The sequence below is a fragment of the Rhea americana genome, unplaced genomic scaffold (genome assembly GCF_003343005.1).
Source record: "Rhea americana isolate MKP2758 unplaced genomic scaffold, rheAme1 scaffold_91, whole genome shotgun sequence".
In the NCBI taxonomy this organism is placed as follows: domain Eukaryota; kingdom Metazoa; phylum Chordata; class Aves; order Rheiformes; family Rheidae; genus Rhea; species Rhea americana.
In genome coordinates, this window is record NW_028187100.1 from 3332186 (window position 1) to 3350214 (window position 18029).

At 39.4% G+C, this 18029-nt stretch overlaps 1 protein-coding gene across 1 annotated transcript; it reads left to right on the plus strand.

Annotated features, from left to right (window-relative positions):
- Positions 1–3094: 3094 nt before the first annotated feature.
- On the plus strand, positions 3095–10728 carry UPK3A (uroplakin 3A). The gene is made up of 6 exons (XM_085324442.1): positions 3095–3149; positions 3979–4134; positions 7596–7875; positions 9087–9169; positions 9629–9761; positions 10641–10728. Exons 1-6 carry the CDS (start codon positions 3095–3097, stop codon positions 10726–10728), a joined length of 795 nt encoding a protein of 264 aa, XP_085180568.1.
- The last annotated feature ends 7301 nt before the right edge of the window (positions 10729–18029 follow it).

The window sequence follows — 18029 nt, forward strand, 5'->3', positions numbered from 1 at the left end:
CTTTGCATTGATTTTTTTGTTTGTTTATTTCAGTGTGATTCTCAAATGGACAAACACCCTTATAACAGCAGCATTACTACAGTTGCTCTCCTTGTGAGTAACCTCTTCAGATCAGACACTGAAGACTGAGCAGCAGCGGTGCATGACCCTATCAGATCATGTCTGAAGCACAGCAACTGGGCAGAAGGGAAGAACTTCTCTATTGTTTCACATTCCACCTTCTCACTTTCAAGATTTTTTCACAATGCTGCATCTCTGTATTTCTCTATTTTTGTAACAGTGTCAGCTGTCTACCACTACYCCATGTCTTGATCACTTGTTTTATCAACTTTGTTTTAACCATCTCTGCAGATCTCTTCCAGATAACCTGTATTCATGTTCTCTACATGGCACTGTGYTTCTAGGTTGCTTATAAATTTTTACCAGCACAACTGACTGGAGAGATGGAGCACGGCAAAGCACAGAGGATTATCTCTATGCTACACACAGCTGAGCATGTAACAGTTTGGACTCCAGATCCTTGAGAACYCCATGTTCTTCACAGCCTTTTAGGACCTGAGGCCCTATTTCCCCAAAACCCTTACACAGCTTAGCACAGTAGCATTTCAGGGCTACAGGCAAATTTTGCTCTCACAGAGCCATCAGTCCAAACTGATGCTGGAGAATTCTATGCATCACTCCAGAACTGCCTCCTGTGCACCACAGAGAAGGAAAATTGGCATTATTGCTTAAACAGACACATGGGTTTGCCTAGGATTTTACATTAATTTCTCCTCCTGTGCTTGCTTTTGGGAATGCTTTGACTATGCTGAGTAGAGATTAAGTTTGTTTATAGCAACATCCTGTAAATCCAGACCAGTTCTCTTGACTTCAGTGGGGTTAATATGGATTTAMACTGGTGTAAGCAAGGATGGAATCTGGTCCTAATTTAGGACACATCCATCAGCACAGATGGAGCTGAGAGCACCTATTTTCATGTTATTTTTCTACCTTTATTAGAGATTCTTTTGAACGTGGAACAAACCCAACAATTTTAAAGTCTCACAACACAGGCAACATTTTCTCCGTCATTTGTGGCTGGTGAATTCCACTAGAGCACAAGATGGCCTTGCACTCAGTTAAATCATGCTGTCTAAAAAAACACTTTAAAAAGTTATTAACCTTCCTGCGATGAGCAACTCTGTTAACATGCTTCTCACAGTAGTAAAATTAATCTCATGAGTAACATTTTGCATGACTGCAGCCCAAGGAGCAGTTTACCACATTCTTCAWCCAGGCAAAACTCCAAGAAGTTCACACAGAGTTTTGCCTGAGTAATAACTACTAAATTTATTACTTGATGGTAAAGAATTAATAAAACAAAAGAATTAATAAATAAATAAARCAAAGAATTACTATCTTCAAGTCGCAATTTGTATGGTAAGTCTGGGTTTAATTTTTTTGATTTTAAAAACTAGTATTCTTTTCTGTTGCTATGTAATGCTTTGCAAAACTTGGAAGAGTATTCTGTAACATGTGCAAATGGCTTGCACACCATGATAGAATATTTCTTTTTCTCTGATATCCAAGATGCTCTAGTATCTTTTTTTTTTTTTCAAAAATTAGGCAAATAATTTGTCTACTTTCATTCAAAGGAAAAAAAACAAACAAAAAAAATCTTCCTTTTGATTTCTCTGGAAAGGTTACCTATCTAAAAAATCAGGATCTGATTTTACAGGAATCACCGTAAGGAGAAAAGTATTGATTTGATTCAAGGAGAGAGGGATCCTGCTGTTAAGCTGTGCTTTTACTGATAAGTCAGAAACTTTCCAGATTCTGTGCATCATTTGTACTGCTTTAAAGGACAAAGGATTCTTGAGCCAGGTCAGTACCAAATTTGTACAAATAACCTCCCTAGTGCARTTGTTAAAAATCAGATTCCAAAGTAAAGAACAGAAGGGTAAGTTCTTTTCTGTCTTAACCTGATATACACAAGTACTTATGCCAGTGCAGGTTTATAGTGCATTGCAGAGTGAGAAGCAATAATAAAACTCATCCTCATTCTATGCCAGTGCAAATCTGGGATAACTCCTGCATTCAACAGTYATCCCTCAAAAGTAGTGTGAAAAAAAGTCAAACCAAACACACTGAAGTTGACAAGCGGAAGTTGAAACAAAATGAGATATATATGAGGAGGAAATTATAATAAAATCATTTGATTACATATTTCAAATAGATTTCAGGATCCCATGGCATATCCACAAAGGAGATGTATTTGGTAACGTAACTGTAGAGATATTAGACTAAGTATCAAGTCGTGGCAGTGGCATCAAGTTTGCCCCATTAATTCTGTAAAATCTTTCAGATACTTTTTTTCCTCCCTCAGCCTGTTTTAAGCAGGTGGTTAGCAGTTCTGTAATCTGAGCTTATATGTTATAAACCAGCTATAACAGCAATACACATCAAGAGTATTTTCAGATGAACAATTCAGTATAACAGRTGTGATTCAGCTCTCCCAGTGGTTTGCTATCCATGCAGTTGCCCTTTCCACATTAGGGTAACTAGAATCAGAAGGTTTATGTTTAACAAGGTGTGACCCAAGAAACACAACTCAGAAAGTARTTGTAACTTCTGATTTCAGGCTACCCGAATTTAGAGCTCTGAAGCAGATCATAATCAGATCCTTTCCTGATGTAGATTAGTTGTTGGATTCAGATATTCAGTCCCAAACTTTCCCTACTCATAAGACTTCAAAAATGTTTTTAGACAGAAGAAGGTACACAAGGAGACAAAGTTCTCTTCATACCCATTGCATTGCTGAGAGCTAGACTGGTGTCCAATGTTGAGTGGAAATGAACGTTCCAACACCTTTCTCCCCCACCTGGAAGTTGATAAAGATTGGRAGTTAGTGCCACCTGAGCAGGAGGGAGGACAAGTTTATAGGGAGGTGCTAAGGGGGTAGGTAGTTCTTAACCACAGGCTGCCTGTGGTAAGGTGCAGGTGTACTTGGCTTCAGGGCAGGAGTGCATGTGGGAGCTCTTTAGCAGGGRTTGTCTCTCACCAMTTTTTTTCTTTTCTTCTTTTTTKTGGTAGTAGATTTTGGTTGGACTTGAGCATGAGAGGCAGCTGGGTTGTATTAGCCTTTTGCTCTCTGGGGCAGCTATATGCAGGTAAGTAGTATCTATCTGTTGTTGTTTTCTCCTTCTTTTTTGTTATTCTTCTCCTTGTACTTCTCTTTCTGTTTCTCTTGGCATGTCAGCTCTGTTTTAGGACCTGGGCTGAAAAGGGTGTTTAGGGCAAATGTGTATTGTATCTTGTTGGAAGCTTGTTAAAGTGTCTCTGCTGCATCTAGGTCAGGAAGGAGAAGGAACTACTTAATCTCTTACTCTTTTAATTGTTAGTTAAACCTTCCTAGGAGACTGGAGATGAGGCAATGGTGAGGGAGTGGAGAAATGTCTGACACAAAACCCTCTTTCAGTACTGCTTTCTCTTCTACAGTTTCTCTCCCAGGCAGTTTTCCTTTCTGTAAGGCTCTGTTAGATTTGTTATTCCTGTTCTGTATGTCTTAAAAACCTTACTATGACTTCTTGTAGATTAAAGATTTTAAAAATAATTATCCTGCTTCTGGTGTTGTTTTGGGTGGTTTAGGGGGTAGTTGTGTATGTGGGACTCTAATGTTTAAGTCTCTCATCTAATGAGGCTTTGCCTTTGTTCACCTCTGGTGATATGACTAATGTGCTTGTTACCTTCTTGAGGAGCAGCAATGTCTCTTATCTCCTGCTCAAAATTCTTGAGTTCCCCATTTTGCATTAAAGCAACCCCATCAGTGTTCAAACTTCCASAGAATAGGAATTCTGCTTCCCAGACAGCTGTATTTTACATCTTGCTGTTATGCTTTAATGTTGTTTGCTAGCAGTGCCTACCATCCCTTTTGAGTTGGAGCTTGCAGAGGGAGAGGTGAAAGGGTTTCATGYACTTTTTGGTAATTTTCTCTTCTAGATCAGCGCCTGAAACCTCAGACTGCAGCCTCTCAGCTTGCTACGAACAATCCCACACTTACTACTGTTGCTCTAGAGAAACCTTTCTGTATGTTTGATAGCTCACTAAGTCTAAATAAATCTTACACCATCTACTTGTATGCAATGATGGAATCGGGTAAGTATCCAGCATTGCTTCCTCTCTGGAGCATAACTACATTAGGTGGCCTCTAATGTAATTCTTCAAAATTTGATGGGACTGTGTCTGAATGGAAGAGAAGAGGAAAATATGTAGATGCAAATTGAGTGTAAGCTGAGCCTCTGGTCTCAACTTTCTCTAAACTCTTATTAAAAAATAACCACAGTATTTCACTGAGGTTGACTAACATGAACAAGCATGAGTGCTTTATTAGCTGTCTCCCCATAGATGTGGAGCAATGCCTTTGGCTATAAAAAGCTTAACAGAATCTTGCTAATGAAACCAAGTGGTACAGTCTAATACCTTATCTTTATCTAAATGTGAATGCCTTGCATAGAAGTCTGGATACCCCTACATAAAGCTGGTATCTGCTTCATAGTTAAATGTGCAGACTTCAAAAGCATCCAACACTTGCAAGGACAGAACTCTTTGTAGACAAAGAGAAGTCATGCTAGATTTGTGGTCAAAGATACCTGGCTCACAGGTTCATTCATAAAATAGATTTCATAACTGCCAGGCAATGAAATATTGTTGGCAGTGACCAAGAGCCACCTTCTCTGTWCCCTGCTGTTCAGGCAGACTGTTCTGAATGCCAGCTAGGGCTACTCGTGAACTTGATAGATATAAATGACATACTACCTTCAGAGAAGTTATGATATGCAGCCTCCTTTTCTGAGAGGCATAGACAGAAGAATTTGTGGTAGGAGGAGGAAGAGATGGCCAACAACAATAAGTTGATAGCATAGAAAGTGCCTAAAACTTCCACTGCTGGGTTGCTGCCCTTTTGGAAAAGGTGGATGGAAGATGCTTTTTGATTGTAATAGTAGAAACCGTAACCTGATATGCTATTAGTTGAAGTTAACATAAACTGTGAATGTACTGCCTTCTGAGACGCTTCCCACAAGTGATGTATGCACTTTTGTGCATCTGAAACAGGCTATAGTAAGTGCATTATAACTACTTAAAATGCTATATTGACCTGATACTTAGTTTTGACTGCAAATATGCAACTTTGTTGTTTGATGTTTTGTGTTAGAAATCACATCAATCACCTCATTTTCTGTGATGAAAGCTTCTTACACTGATGCATGAATCTCTTCTAAAGGATTATATGTAGAGAAATCTATGCTGCTACTTTTAAAACAAGCAGATGCAAACTTGTTACTTGGCAAACTGAGAGGAATTTTGTTTGTATTTGGTTCTAGTCTGGAAAGCAGCATATTGGCTCCCCCTTKGATGCCTCTTGGAGCAGGGAGAGGGAAAATTTAAGAGAACTTAATTTTCTTAACACATTGTATTCAGCTCTGCTGGAAGGAAAATGCCTCAGCATACCATCAAGTTGAGGGTCTAACAAATGTCTGAAAGAGTAATATAACCTTTATATTATTCTTGTTAGTRCCACTGTCAGATTCAAACTGCTCATGTTTCACTTAATGAAAAAAAAAAAAAAAAAAAGCTTTGCTTAGACAAGCAAAAAAATACCAAAAGCAGGCTAACTCTCCCAAAGCTAGAGTTACTAAGAGGCAACTGGGAAAGGGAATAGAGATAGGTTAGAAAGAGTATAATTTAAGGTAACAAGTCTATGATTAAAATCAGTCTTAGCTAGTATTCACTGTNGAGGGTCTAACAAATGTCTGAAAGAGTAATATAACCTTTATATTATTCTTGTTAGTGCCACTGTCAGATTCAAACTGCTCATGTTTCACTTAATGGAAAAAAAAAAAAAAAAGCTTTGCTTAGACACTAGCACATGCTTGCCAAAGCCAGGCTAACTCTTCCATAGCTACAGTTACTGATAGGCAACTGGGAAAGGGAATAGAGATAGGTTAGAAAGAGTATAATTTAAGGTAACAAGTCTATGATTAAAATCAGTCTTAGCTAGTATTCACTGTCTTATTATTGACCCCTTTTGAGTGGAAGGGCTCAACTAACTTGAGCACTGATTCTCAAGTTCAGTTTCAAACCTGTGCAAAAAAACCCTTTCTCTTTAAGACAGTTTTCAGTTTGTGTTGGATCATAATTTAAAGCTTCTCATGACCAAGCAATTGTGAGAACCCTGCTCTGGGAGCACAAGAAAATGCTTCCAAACTTAAGYAGTTCTCTACATATCACAGCTTTGRAAAAATTGTTGTTCTTCCACTGTTAACAGCACCAAACAGCTGGAGGGGTCTCAAAAATAAATTCAGTTACAGCTGCAGAACATGAGAGTATCTCTTGGGACTTGTGCCTTGGCTTTGCAGCAAGAAAACTTTTGAGAATTGGAACTGAGCTTCCRCACTCCATGCTCTAGGGCTGGGCACAGATCCACAGTTTGTCTGAAGTGGTGAAGACTTCCTGACTTTGTTCTGTGGCACAATGTCTGGAAGTGTTGGCATGGCTACTTTTCTGATCTACATTCAGAAATGTAGATACTGCATCTGTTCATGAAGCCTCTGTATGGTGGGTCGCATACCCCACTGTTCTGGGAAGTATGGCTATTGTACAGACAGAGATTGTAGGGTTTCTGCTCCAGGACATAGGAGCTCTGCCTTGGCTATAGTGTCTTACCTAGAATGGCAAAGCATACTGGAGGCTTATTGGAGTCAGGTATGTTATGGGGGAAGCACACTATATGTGGCTGGGCTACATATAAGAATACCTGACTGGGAGGGCACTTCACTGCAAAGAATCTGACAGGTCTTTCCTGTCCAAGTTCATCCCCTCATCAGCTGCAGAGAGCAAGGCAGATGTCTGTGTGTGGTCAGTGATGTAAACAGCCTAATTTTTCACACTGGCCTTTTGTCAAGGAATTGTAAATGGGTGGAAAATCATTTCTGTGGCCTTTCTAGAAGTGTGGTTAGTCTTACCAGAGCTGCTGAATATTTTGTGCTGTCAGATAAGCAGCCAAAGCAAAAGCTTATCTGCTGCTTCTGACATGGGATCAGTATCTCCCTCTGATCCAGTTGCTCTCTGAGCAGCAGATTCCTCAATCCTATTCTGAAGTATAGAAGTGCTGTTATATATATATTTTAAAAGGCATTCTGAATTTAAGGAAAGGAGCTAGCTTCTTCATCAAGCTTTTTTAAACACTCTACATAGAAAGGTAAAAGCTTTGCTCRTTTTCCTGCCTTCAACCTTTATGAGCTCATTTACCTTTTGCCACCTCCCTCCTCACTCCATTAGATCCTCCTTGGAAAAGAGGAGTTTCAGGAGGGTGGCTACTGAAAGGTACTGTTCTGAGATATGCTGTGGAGCCTACACAGTTCAAGGGACAAGTGTTAGGCTTCATCAGCAAATAGAGAAGGACAGTGGGACCCCTACATGACCAAACTGGTAACAGATTTTTTTGCTTCTCATTTGGGTGTTTTGGGGTAGAAGAGAAAGTTACCAAGTAAATACTGGGTGAACAAAACAGAATGAATTATTTCTAACAGTCTTGTTTAAAAGTGTCTGTCCTGCAGCAATGGCAATAAGCTCAATGGTGACTGACAATAGAAGCAAACCACTTGACAGCACGTTCCAGCAAACAAGTGGGGGACRGCTTGGACCTTACAAGGCTGCTCTGTTCAGTATACCGAACTGCGCATCACCCCCAAACCTTGCGGATGTGGGAGACATTAACAAAGTTTCTGATGTCCTGAAACAATACCTCTTCAGAGTTGGGGATGATGGGACTTGTTTGTATGACCCAAACTTCCTAGATGTCTGTAACCCACCTCTCGCTCCAGATACAACATACAGGTACAATTTTTATTTCTCCCAAGGTGATTACTCCTCCAAAATTGCAGTAGGAAGCAACATTTAGTCTGTAATGTTGCTCTGAAATAGTGATACTGATTCAAATCACCAGTCCAGAACTGAAGTGTTCCATCACAAAGTTAATAATGAAAGTGGTTTGGCTTTGGTCTAGTACTCTGCAGAGCTTATCTTGCAATGGTAAGCTCTATCAGGTTAAATTCACAGATCACTAGGCAAATTCATGCATGAACTGCTGAATTTATATTTCTGTTGCAGTAGGTGATCCAGTGATAGCATCTGATCAAAAACTGATGAAGGAAAAAAAGTTTGCTTAGGAAATGATCCTGAGATTATCTATCATGCATTTTGGGTTAAGTTATTCTGACAAAATGCAGACACAGCTCTGGCACTGCTTGCTTTATTTTGGTGGGATTTTTGAGGGGGAGGAGGGGGGGCGGTGGCACACAAAGTCCTTTCTGGTCCCCAGATTCAGGGAGCCYCTAATGTGGCTGGAGGCTTTACAGTGAGGGCCAGATGGCTTGCCAACTTGTCTGAGCCCTGTTGCCTGGGGAGGCTGAGGACCCTGCCCACTGTAACATGAAATGCTTGTTATGGTGGTATCCTCCATTTAAAAGCCATAGTAAAAATGGCAATCACATAGAGCTATGTCTGTTGGGGAGACCTAATATGCTTCTGAAATGAAATAATATCAGCTTAATTTTGCAGAAACTGTCTTGGCTTCTCTGTCTTCTCAGGACATTTCTTACAACTCAAACTATTATAGAATGGGAACTTGCTCTCTTTGCCAAATCCAAGGTTGGTCTGTCTCTTCAATGCTTTCCTCTAGCAGGGAAAGTGCCAAAGATYTCTATTGTTGGATAAAAGATTTGACTTCCATACGGAAATCAAAACTACTTACTTTACTAAATAATGAAGCTCTTCATAACAGAGAATAGCAAGCTGGGAAAAACTATTGTTAGAAAGCTATCATCTGCCCAGGCTCAAGATTAAAGTGCAAACTGTACATGACAGTACAGAAAGCTTTTTCTATGATTAATCATATTCTATTCTTTATAAGGTCTTTGGAAATAGCCAGTTACCTTTGACTATCTAATTCTTCAACAAAAAAAATGAAGACCAAGCAACTAATGAAGTAGCTTACAAAATGCTAATAAGGAAGCTCAAATTTTAAATAACTTTTTATTTTCCCCCAGATTTAAATACATGTTGGTAGATAACACTGACGGTATCATGAAAGACCAAACGCTCTGGTCTGATCCAATCAAAACCAGACGAGGTAAGTCTGTGGCTTTGCTCAGGTATTCTGAGAAGCTGCATGTGCTTTAGATTACCTATTACTCTCCTATGGAGCAGTACTGAGTCCTTTCCCACAGTTTAAACTATTTTGTCAGCTTTTCAGTATGGGAATAGCAGACTTAAATGTGTAATGATGTTCTGCTTCTTCTGTGACCTTCAAAACAAAATAATTCTTTTAGTAAGGATGAGGTTTGTACATTTTACTTGAGACTTGATGCATGCCATGGTAACTGGCTCTTCTGAAACTTCTGTGTAACACAAGTACTTATCAGCTCTAACAGCTGACACTGAGCATTAATCTTGTTTCCTATAGCTCACCTAAGACCTCTTGTAGAGACAGAATCATTTTGCCTCTCCTAAATCACTAGCTTTCCCCCTTTTGAGGAGCATATACTGGTCAAAAATAGATGATAGGAGTATTCTTTTCATCCTTCTGTAGTTAGACTTCCCATGAAAATTGATACCTGGCCTGGTCGAAGGAGTGGAGGCATGATTGTCATTACATCAATCCTGAGTGTTCTTGTGTTTCTTCTGCTTTCGGGCTTTTTTGCTTCTGTGTCCTCTACTGTCAAGTAAGTACTATTTATCTTTCAATGTCTAGTAACAGAGGATTGCCTAACCCTTTCATCACCAGCTGTCTCCCCAGCTGTTTCAAGCCATGTTGCTAATGCTTGAGATGACAGGCCAGATGTTCTCCTAATCTTGAGCTCAGTAATGGAGGGAAAGACTTTTTTTKKGGGGGGTCAGGATCTGCCTTACCAAGGCTAAGATCAACACCTCTAGTAATTATTGTACAATCTTAAACCTAMCAGCTCTCAAATTTCAGTAAGTACTACTGAGGGGAAAAAAAAAAGTGGCACATGTTTAAAGTCTATATGTTTTTTCCATATATGTTGCTGCTATCCATCTAGTTCAAGAGATTGGAAACTGTCTTTCCAGTTTGCAGGCATTCAAAGAGATCACATACTGTACTACTTAATGTCTGTTTGAGTTCAACTAGATTTGCCACCTCCCCTGGAGAAATAAGTTATTTAAATAATGTATTAAGTCACTTACACAAGGTCTTGCTGGCACTGTGTAACTGAAYTAGTCTACACATTCTCTCTAGTCTTCTGTGCCCACTGCCCCAGAAAATCAGAAAGGCCTCACTGATTCCTAAGATGAACTTCTGCTGGGAATGAACTACATTTCAGGAAGTGGGTATTAGGGCTGCAGAAACCTAATTCTTTTGTTTGAAAACAATGCAATTGCTCTGTGTTTACTCAGCTCTGCCAGAGTGCTGGATTAAATATGTGGAAAGTAAAAACCATACAGAAAATGATTAGTATCAGAGAACATCATAGATTTTTAAATAAATGATTCAAGTAGCAATTGGTCTTTGCAGAACCTTGTGAAAACAGGCTCCACTCAGTCTCTACTGGAACTAAAAAAAGCTTTTCACTGCCCAACAGGGGATTAGAAGATTCTTATGCAGAGACAAGGCACACATCTCAGACTATTGACCAAATTGAACCAAGATCACATGTGAGCTCAGAGTGAGCAAACAGCCTGGTTCAAGTCAAGGTTGGAAACAACTGCATTGCTACATGTGCTAGACCTAAAGGATCGTCTCTTCTACTCAATGTTGGTTCAAAATAAACTACAGTATGGGCAACTGGAACCAAAAGGCATAGATAAAGTATGAAACATCTTTTTCTGAAATTTTACAGTACATGACAGTCTTAACCTAATGAAACTTCATTTTGTTGAAGGCATATCTGCCTTTTAAGGCAGATATGAAATGCCCAGACTAAAGACGGAAGCTTCATGAGACCTTTAAACTTCACTGGTGTAATTAGAGGTGGTGATCACAATGAATGTGATTCACAATGTGAATCTGGCTGAGGCTTTCATGCAGACCTCTAATTTGTTTCTCATGATCAAAAGCACATGATGTAGTCATTTGTGCCTGAACCTTTCTCTATGGTAACTGATGAGGAATTAAAGAAACTGCTTCAGAAAACATATTCTTGGAGAAAGTTAGGGACTGAGAAGTGGGCAACAGCAAGCTGCAGCTGCATCAGGATTTTATTGATTATTTGCATCATAAAACTCCTTTTTTTTTTTCCTCCCCTAAAAGAAACAAGTTCCAATTACTCTGTAGCACAGTAGTTCTGATCTAAATACTTAAATACCCTCAAATAGCTTTGTGGGGATAATAGCTAACAGAAGTGCTTCAAAGAAGGCATGCTCTTTCAGAATGCCACATAATATGGGGGAGATAGTGTTTTAGTGGGAAAAACATGAGTATATTCACTGCTGTCAGGCTTAGCCACATTCCTAATCATTGTTCTAGGTGGCTGCAAACTAGCACTCTTCACATCTTAGTACCTGGGCTCGGGGGTCTTTTTGAACTAATTTTCTTTCTTTGTGTCAGGCTCTTAGTTGATGGTTAGAAATAAATCTTTGCCCTATGTATTATGTACTGCTTTTTTTTTTCCATTGGTGTAGACTTTCACCTACACTGATTTGTCTTTCCCAAAAGCTTATGAGGAAGACTGAATTTCAAAGCCCTACCTCTTGAGTGTGTAAAAGCAACTATGTTATTGTAACAAGTATTTACTTGTGATAAACTCAAGCTGTCACTAATTACTGTTGTTGTTCTCCTAGACTATCATTAAATCAGTCAAACTGTTTCAGATTAAGAATGAGTCAGGGCTCTCTTTTGGTACAGATGGTTTACTGTCACTGGCAGGCCTGGCTGATCTTGCATTGATATTTATTTTAAGGAGTGGGACCTATTGTCTTCAAGATTACTAAAACTAAAATTTTAGAAGTCAAACATTCTTAGAATGGAGTACCTATACTGCAAAACTTGTGGGTTTAAAACTTCAGTCCTATGCTATTTCATAGGACTCTACTGAAGTAACTGTTTGATGTACCTTTTTTCATCCTTCCCAGGACTAAGTTCTTTATTTTTTTCATGAAGAAACTGTGGTAAGAGCGCTCACAGACTGGTGAGTCTTTAAGATGATGATGAGCTTTTTCAGCTGCACTCATGAATTCTTTATTTGCTCTCACATTGCACTAGACTGCACTAAACAGACACACAGAAATGAAACCTTTCTCTAAACACTGCAAAGTTTATATTACCCTGTTACAATTCACTCTGTATAATTGTTTACACATGTACTAAATCCAAATAGYGGCATTCACTTTGCAGTTAATTGCTTATTTAACAGAGGCATAAAAAAACAACAGAAAGGAAAGGTCTGGGAGATTCAGATCCCTGGCTACCTGGGTACACACACTAGCTGATAAAACAGATCATGGCCCTTTCTCTGGCCTTGAGGGCATGCAGCCCAGCAGGGCTCCCATGCACATGACTGAATGCTTCACTCAAAGCAGAAAGGCCCTGTTTGTACTGCTGCTGGGAAAAATRCCCAGGTACTACTGGGTCTAGACACTGATTCTGAGTGCCAGTTGTCAGAGCCAAAACTCTGCCAGGACCCAACCTAACAATTAAATAGCAGGAATAACCACATGTCAGAGCTCAGGTTCATAGCCTGATCCTGTTTACTAGTAAGGTCATAGCTGGTGGTTATGGCTGCAATGATATCCAGGATAGATCCACACCTACCCAAGCCATACTAGCTAAATTAATATCTTACAACCTACATCACAGCTGCTGCTGCAGCAGCTGAGATCAAATGCAGRTGCCTTTTGGGAGTTAGCCTTCTCTTTTTTTGGCCACCTTTGTTCATGGGCAACAGCCTCTATCTTTAAATTGTAAGACCCAGCCACATCCTGCTCAATGTTGAGGAGAGACTGGGGCATCCATTATCCCATCCACTCTTCTCCTCTTCAGCCTCTATGAGAAGAAATTCTTTATTAGAGGGCTGCAGCATACCTTGCCAATTCCCCAACTTGCAGAGGAAAACAGAGAAACCTGAGTGTTCTGGTAATCGTAAGTGTGTCCTGGTGAACACTTGCCCTGTGGTATAAATACAGTCAGAGAGAGAAAAGCTGGGGAGCAGTGCTGAAGGTAGGCAGGAGCTGGGAGCTTGGCATGTTTGTGAGGTGCACTGTGCCCAGGCCAGAGAAGGGCAGGACTGCAACRTGAGCCATAACAAAAATCTTGCATATGGACCAGTTGCTGTAGCTGGGTGGAATTGTTCCAAAGAGCTGATGTTAGGGGATTGAACTTATAAAGCAAGTGTATGCTAATATCTATATTACTACTTCTATGTAGATGATACAGATACAGCAGATTTACCTGTCACTGTAAACTTCCCTTATATTTAAAACAATTACAGTACAGACTTATTAAAATCTGTTTTGGTTCAAAACTTTATTGATCTAACATTTTTCCCAGACATCTACAGGCTTATCTGCTCACAATGTATTGCACTGACTTAATTACATATACTTTAAAACTGACTTAGGCGATCCAGTACAAAATCTTAAAGCAAGCACTCATATCAGTTTACATCCAACTTTTACTAAAAGAAAGTTGACTCTGTTGGATTGACAGAAGCCAATTCAATGAGCCTGTTAGTGCTTTCAACCAGACTTTTTACTAGCTTAATCAAATGAGATCGTGTACACATAGAAACAAACACTTTCTCTGGAGTCTAACCTTATTAAACTTAATTTCTGTAGCTGCAGTAGCACATTTATGCAATAGCATACTTAAATGCATCTAAAATCTTATGCTTGGATTTTTAAGTAGTGTTATTTAGTCTTACACTGAGATATAAAAAGGAAAAAGGCAGCTAGCTTTGAAAATCTGCTGCACCTCCTTTAAGGTCCTGGGGGAGAGGGGGTATTTATTTGTATGCTCCGGGTTTTGAGGTTATACGTTTTTGTTTTTTTCCATTTTAGTGATAGGTTTCACATTATATGACGGGCTGTTTCAAGGCAAGCTGGAAGAACATTGGTGACTGCTGTACTACTTTTTGTTATTATATGTTGGCCATTGCTTGGCTTAATTGTAGCAGCAGCATTTGAGAGTTTGGGGGGGGATGGGGAAAGAATCACAAAGCAATCAAATTATGATTTCCTTCCAGGATAATATCAACTGCAAATACAAAAGAACTGTCTTTGGAGATGGTATTGTGCAAAGCCTAGTGTGTCATGGAGGTTGCATAAAGAATTAAAAATGATGCAAACTGGGTATTGAAGATGTGAAATTTCAGGTGTGTGTAGTGACATTATTTACCTCAAATCCTAAAGAAAGAGACAAACCAAACCAAATCTCTAGGCCTAGGATAAACAATGATGATTAATTTGAACCTTTAATGTCCTGTAGAGCATAATACAAAACTCAATTGAGATGTTGATATGGGAGAAAGTACAGCTTGTTGGGTTTTTTTGGTTTTGTTTTTTTATAAGTATTTCTGCTAGTGATAGACCAGACTTTGTAACTCAGTGTTTTGGAACAATTGTTCATGGCTAGATGGTGAATAAAGCAAAGTGTATGTATGCTGTCTAATGGCTCCCTATGGGCATATTGATCCTGTGAATATATATCCTTTGAATTTCTATTTATAGCCTTCAGAGATGATTGTTTTCTGCCTTATAGAGTCAAGTCTGATTTTGCATTAATTGGACAATCTATCACTGTAGTGATTTCAGACATCTGATCCATAGAGAAGCTAAACATATCAGTTACTCTGTTGACTCAGCTCTGTAGGCTTCTAACTGATGCTTAAGAGTTGCAGGTCTCAGCTCATCTTCAGTTTCAGACTTGGAGCTACGCTGTAGAAAACCTCAGAAGCTGTATGTTTCATATGTCAAGTCACGTTATCATTTTAAAATCCCTAAGTTTTCTGTGCCCATTACTACTTGAAATTTTTTGGCTGGGGCCACTTGGACTTCTCTGGTAACCTGTTAGTTTTCACCTGGAATAGTTTTTGCTGCTTGTAGATCTGATCTCAGTGGTCAGAATTTATTTTGAACTTATAACAGTTGTACTTGCACCTGAAAATCATCTTCTGTGATCTCTAAAAGGACAGATTCTACATCATCTTTGCAAAAGAGAACAATATTGAAAAATTTGAAGAAGCTGATGCCTCACTGTAGAGTACCCTATACTTAGTGTGCTATAATAACATAGCAATAACTATGCARTAACTTCCATATAATGTATTGTTTATAATTAAACAGAAAGTTACAGAACTCACTCCCAATCCCACTTGATCACTCACTGCCAAGTTCTACTCTGAATCCAGCCCATGAGAGCTCCACTGAATTCAATGGGAATTCACATGTTTAAACACAAATGGACTTTATCTACTATACAAGGTGAGAAAGGAGCAGCTATCCTTCCTACTGCAGATTATCTCAAGCTAGGGCTTGCTTTGGGAGCATTAGCAGAGTAAACTACTAATAAACTGCATGAGAGAGCATCAAACCCTAAATATTAATAACCTGGATGCTAGAATGCAATGTACTTTCAGCAAGTTTGTGGACAATACAAAATTGGGATGTGCAAGTGACATTCTGGGAGGGCAGGGCTGCTATTCAGCAGGATCTCAATAGACTGGAAAAAATGGCTGACAGGAATCTCAAAGTTCAGCAAAAGCAAATGCCAAGTCTTGTGTCTGAGATGGACTAATCCCATGCTACTGTACAGCATGACACCAACTGACTAGAAAGCAATTTGGGAAAAAAAAAAAAAAAAAAAAAAAAGACTGCCTATGGACAACATCTTGAACAAGAGTCATTAGGATGCCTTTGCGACAGAGGTGGCTAACTACATCCTGGGCTGTATTACTGGGATGCAGCCAGTAGGTCATGTAAAGCATTTCTGCCCCTGTGTTTGGCATCTGTACGAACGCATCTAGAGTCCTGTGTCTAGATTTGGACTGTCCAGTACAGGAAGGTGCAGAAGCAAGTCCAGCAGAGGCCCATCAAGATAGTCAGAGGCTGCAGAAAGTAACATAAAAGGAGTACTCAAAGAAGCGAGTTTTTTTCTTTTTTTTCTTTCTCCCCCTTTTTTCTTTCCCCCCCAGCCTCAAGACAAGAGCTTCCAGCTACCTAATGGGAGAGTATTGCAAAGGCAGAGTCAGACTCCTCTTGGAGGTGCATAGTGATCGGACAAAAAGCAACAGACGCAAGCTGGAACACAGGAAATTCTGACTTGCTATAAGGAAAAGCTTTGTCTCTGTGAGGTGGGTCCAACAGTGGCACAGGTGTCCAGAGAAGCCATGGACTCTCCACCCTCGAAATATTCAAAACTTCACTGAGACGAGCCCATGAGCAACCTCACATTGCTGGTCCTGCTTTGAAGGGGGTTGGACTAGATGACCTCCAGAGGTCTCTTTCAACCTAAGTTATCCTATTTTCTTTTTTCACATGCTCATTTATATACATCAAGAACTAAGTATTTTTTCTTTTTTGTAATACAGAAATAAACTTCTGTTTATGAGTGCACAATTTTATAGCTAAAACTAAATATGGTATAGAGTACATAAGCTAATAATACAGTAGAGTTATCACACACAAACTGTAAAGAAAAGGGTATCCAAATGATTGTCATCACAACACATGGCATGTTACACTTCTCTGAAGACCATCTGACAAGCCTCAGCTGCAGGGCATTTTGCCAAGAAGTGCTTAAATTTACAAAGCACTTTGCATAGAGTTCAACACTGATGATAATTTTTTCTGTCTGATTATGCAGTTATGAGTCCTCAAAGCTATTAAGATACGCAGGCCAGCAAGAGCTGAACTACTTGTGCATACACTTTTGCATTTATTTGCACTGTGCGACATCTAGGAGATCCTGTCTTGGACAAAACCTCATTGTACTATATGCTCTACAGAGGGCAAGCCTGGCCTGGAGTGTAGAATGGTCTAATGCTGCTTCATTGGGTATCAGAAAAACTCTTCCCCATGACTGAAAATCTTCAGTTTCCACACCTGGAGATGAATGTGATTTTGGCAAACTGCTGTACTTTTGTACCTCAGGTTATTAGTACTGAACTGCTGCATGAGAAAAACATACTCAGAATACCTCACCTCAGGATGAAAAAAATTTGCATGAAGGTTAATGTTTGTATCATACCCTTGTTTCCTGAGGCCGATATGTTCCTTTTTAATCCCTCCACTTTTCTGGAAATCTGAGGCATTGCATATGCCTGGCCTGTTCCCAGAGTTATGCACCACTCTTAAGTGGAATATTCACATCATTATTTCCAAAGGCTTATCTATGCTCAGAATGAATCATCTGTAACTGAAGCAGCGTGTATTGTTTTGGTGACAATGCTGCCGGGGCACGCATCCCACAYGTCCTGGATTCATTCCTGGAAGTGGAAGCCACGGATTCTGGGAGAATTTTAAAACCGCTTTTGAACTGTTGGGCAATAAACAACCAGCATCAGTTTAAATAAAAAGTTTTAAAATACATTCGGCTGCACAAGCTAAAACTCTGGGARTTTTAAGACTTAAATCTACTTGCTGTTGATAATCTAGTTCAATTTGGTAAGCTACATCCTGCATCAGCTTAATGCATTACCTGTCCTGACCTTTCTCATGTGGAACAGAAACATGTGGATTTCCAGTACATACTGTATTTGTTCATCTGAAAATATACATCAGGTAAAATGTCTATCACACTGTTTCATTCTGGCAAAACATTCTTCACAGGTTTCTGGAATTTCTATCACGTCTCTATTCTGAGCACTAGTAACAACATGCATAATTCAGTTTTTTCATTACTTTCCCTTAAATAATCCAGTTTTTAGCTGCTTTATATTTTTGACAGARTCTAACCACACTGGCTGACACTTTGCAATAGGATAAAAATACCCCCCAAAAGAGGCTTCAGCAATTCAGCACTTTCTAAGAGAGGGCTA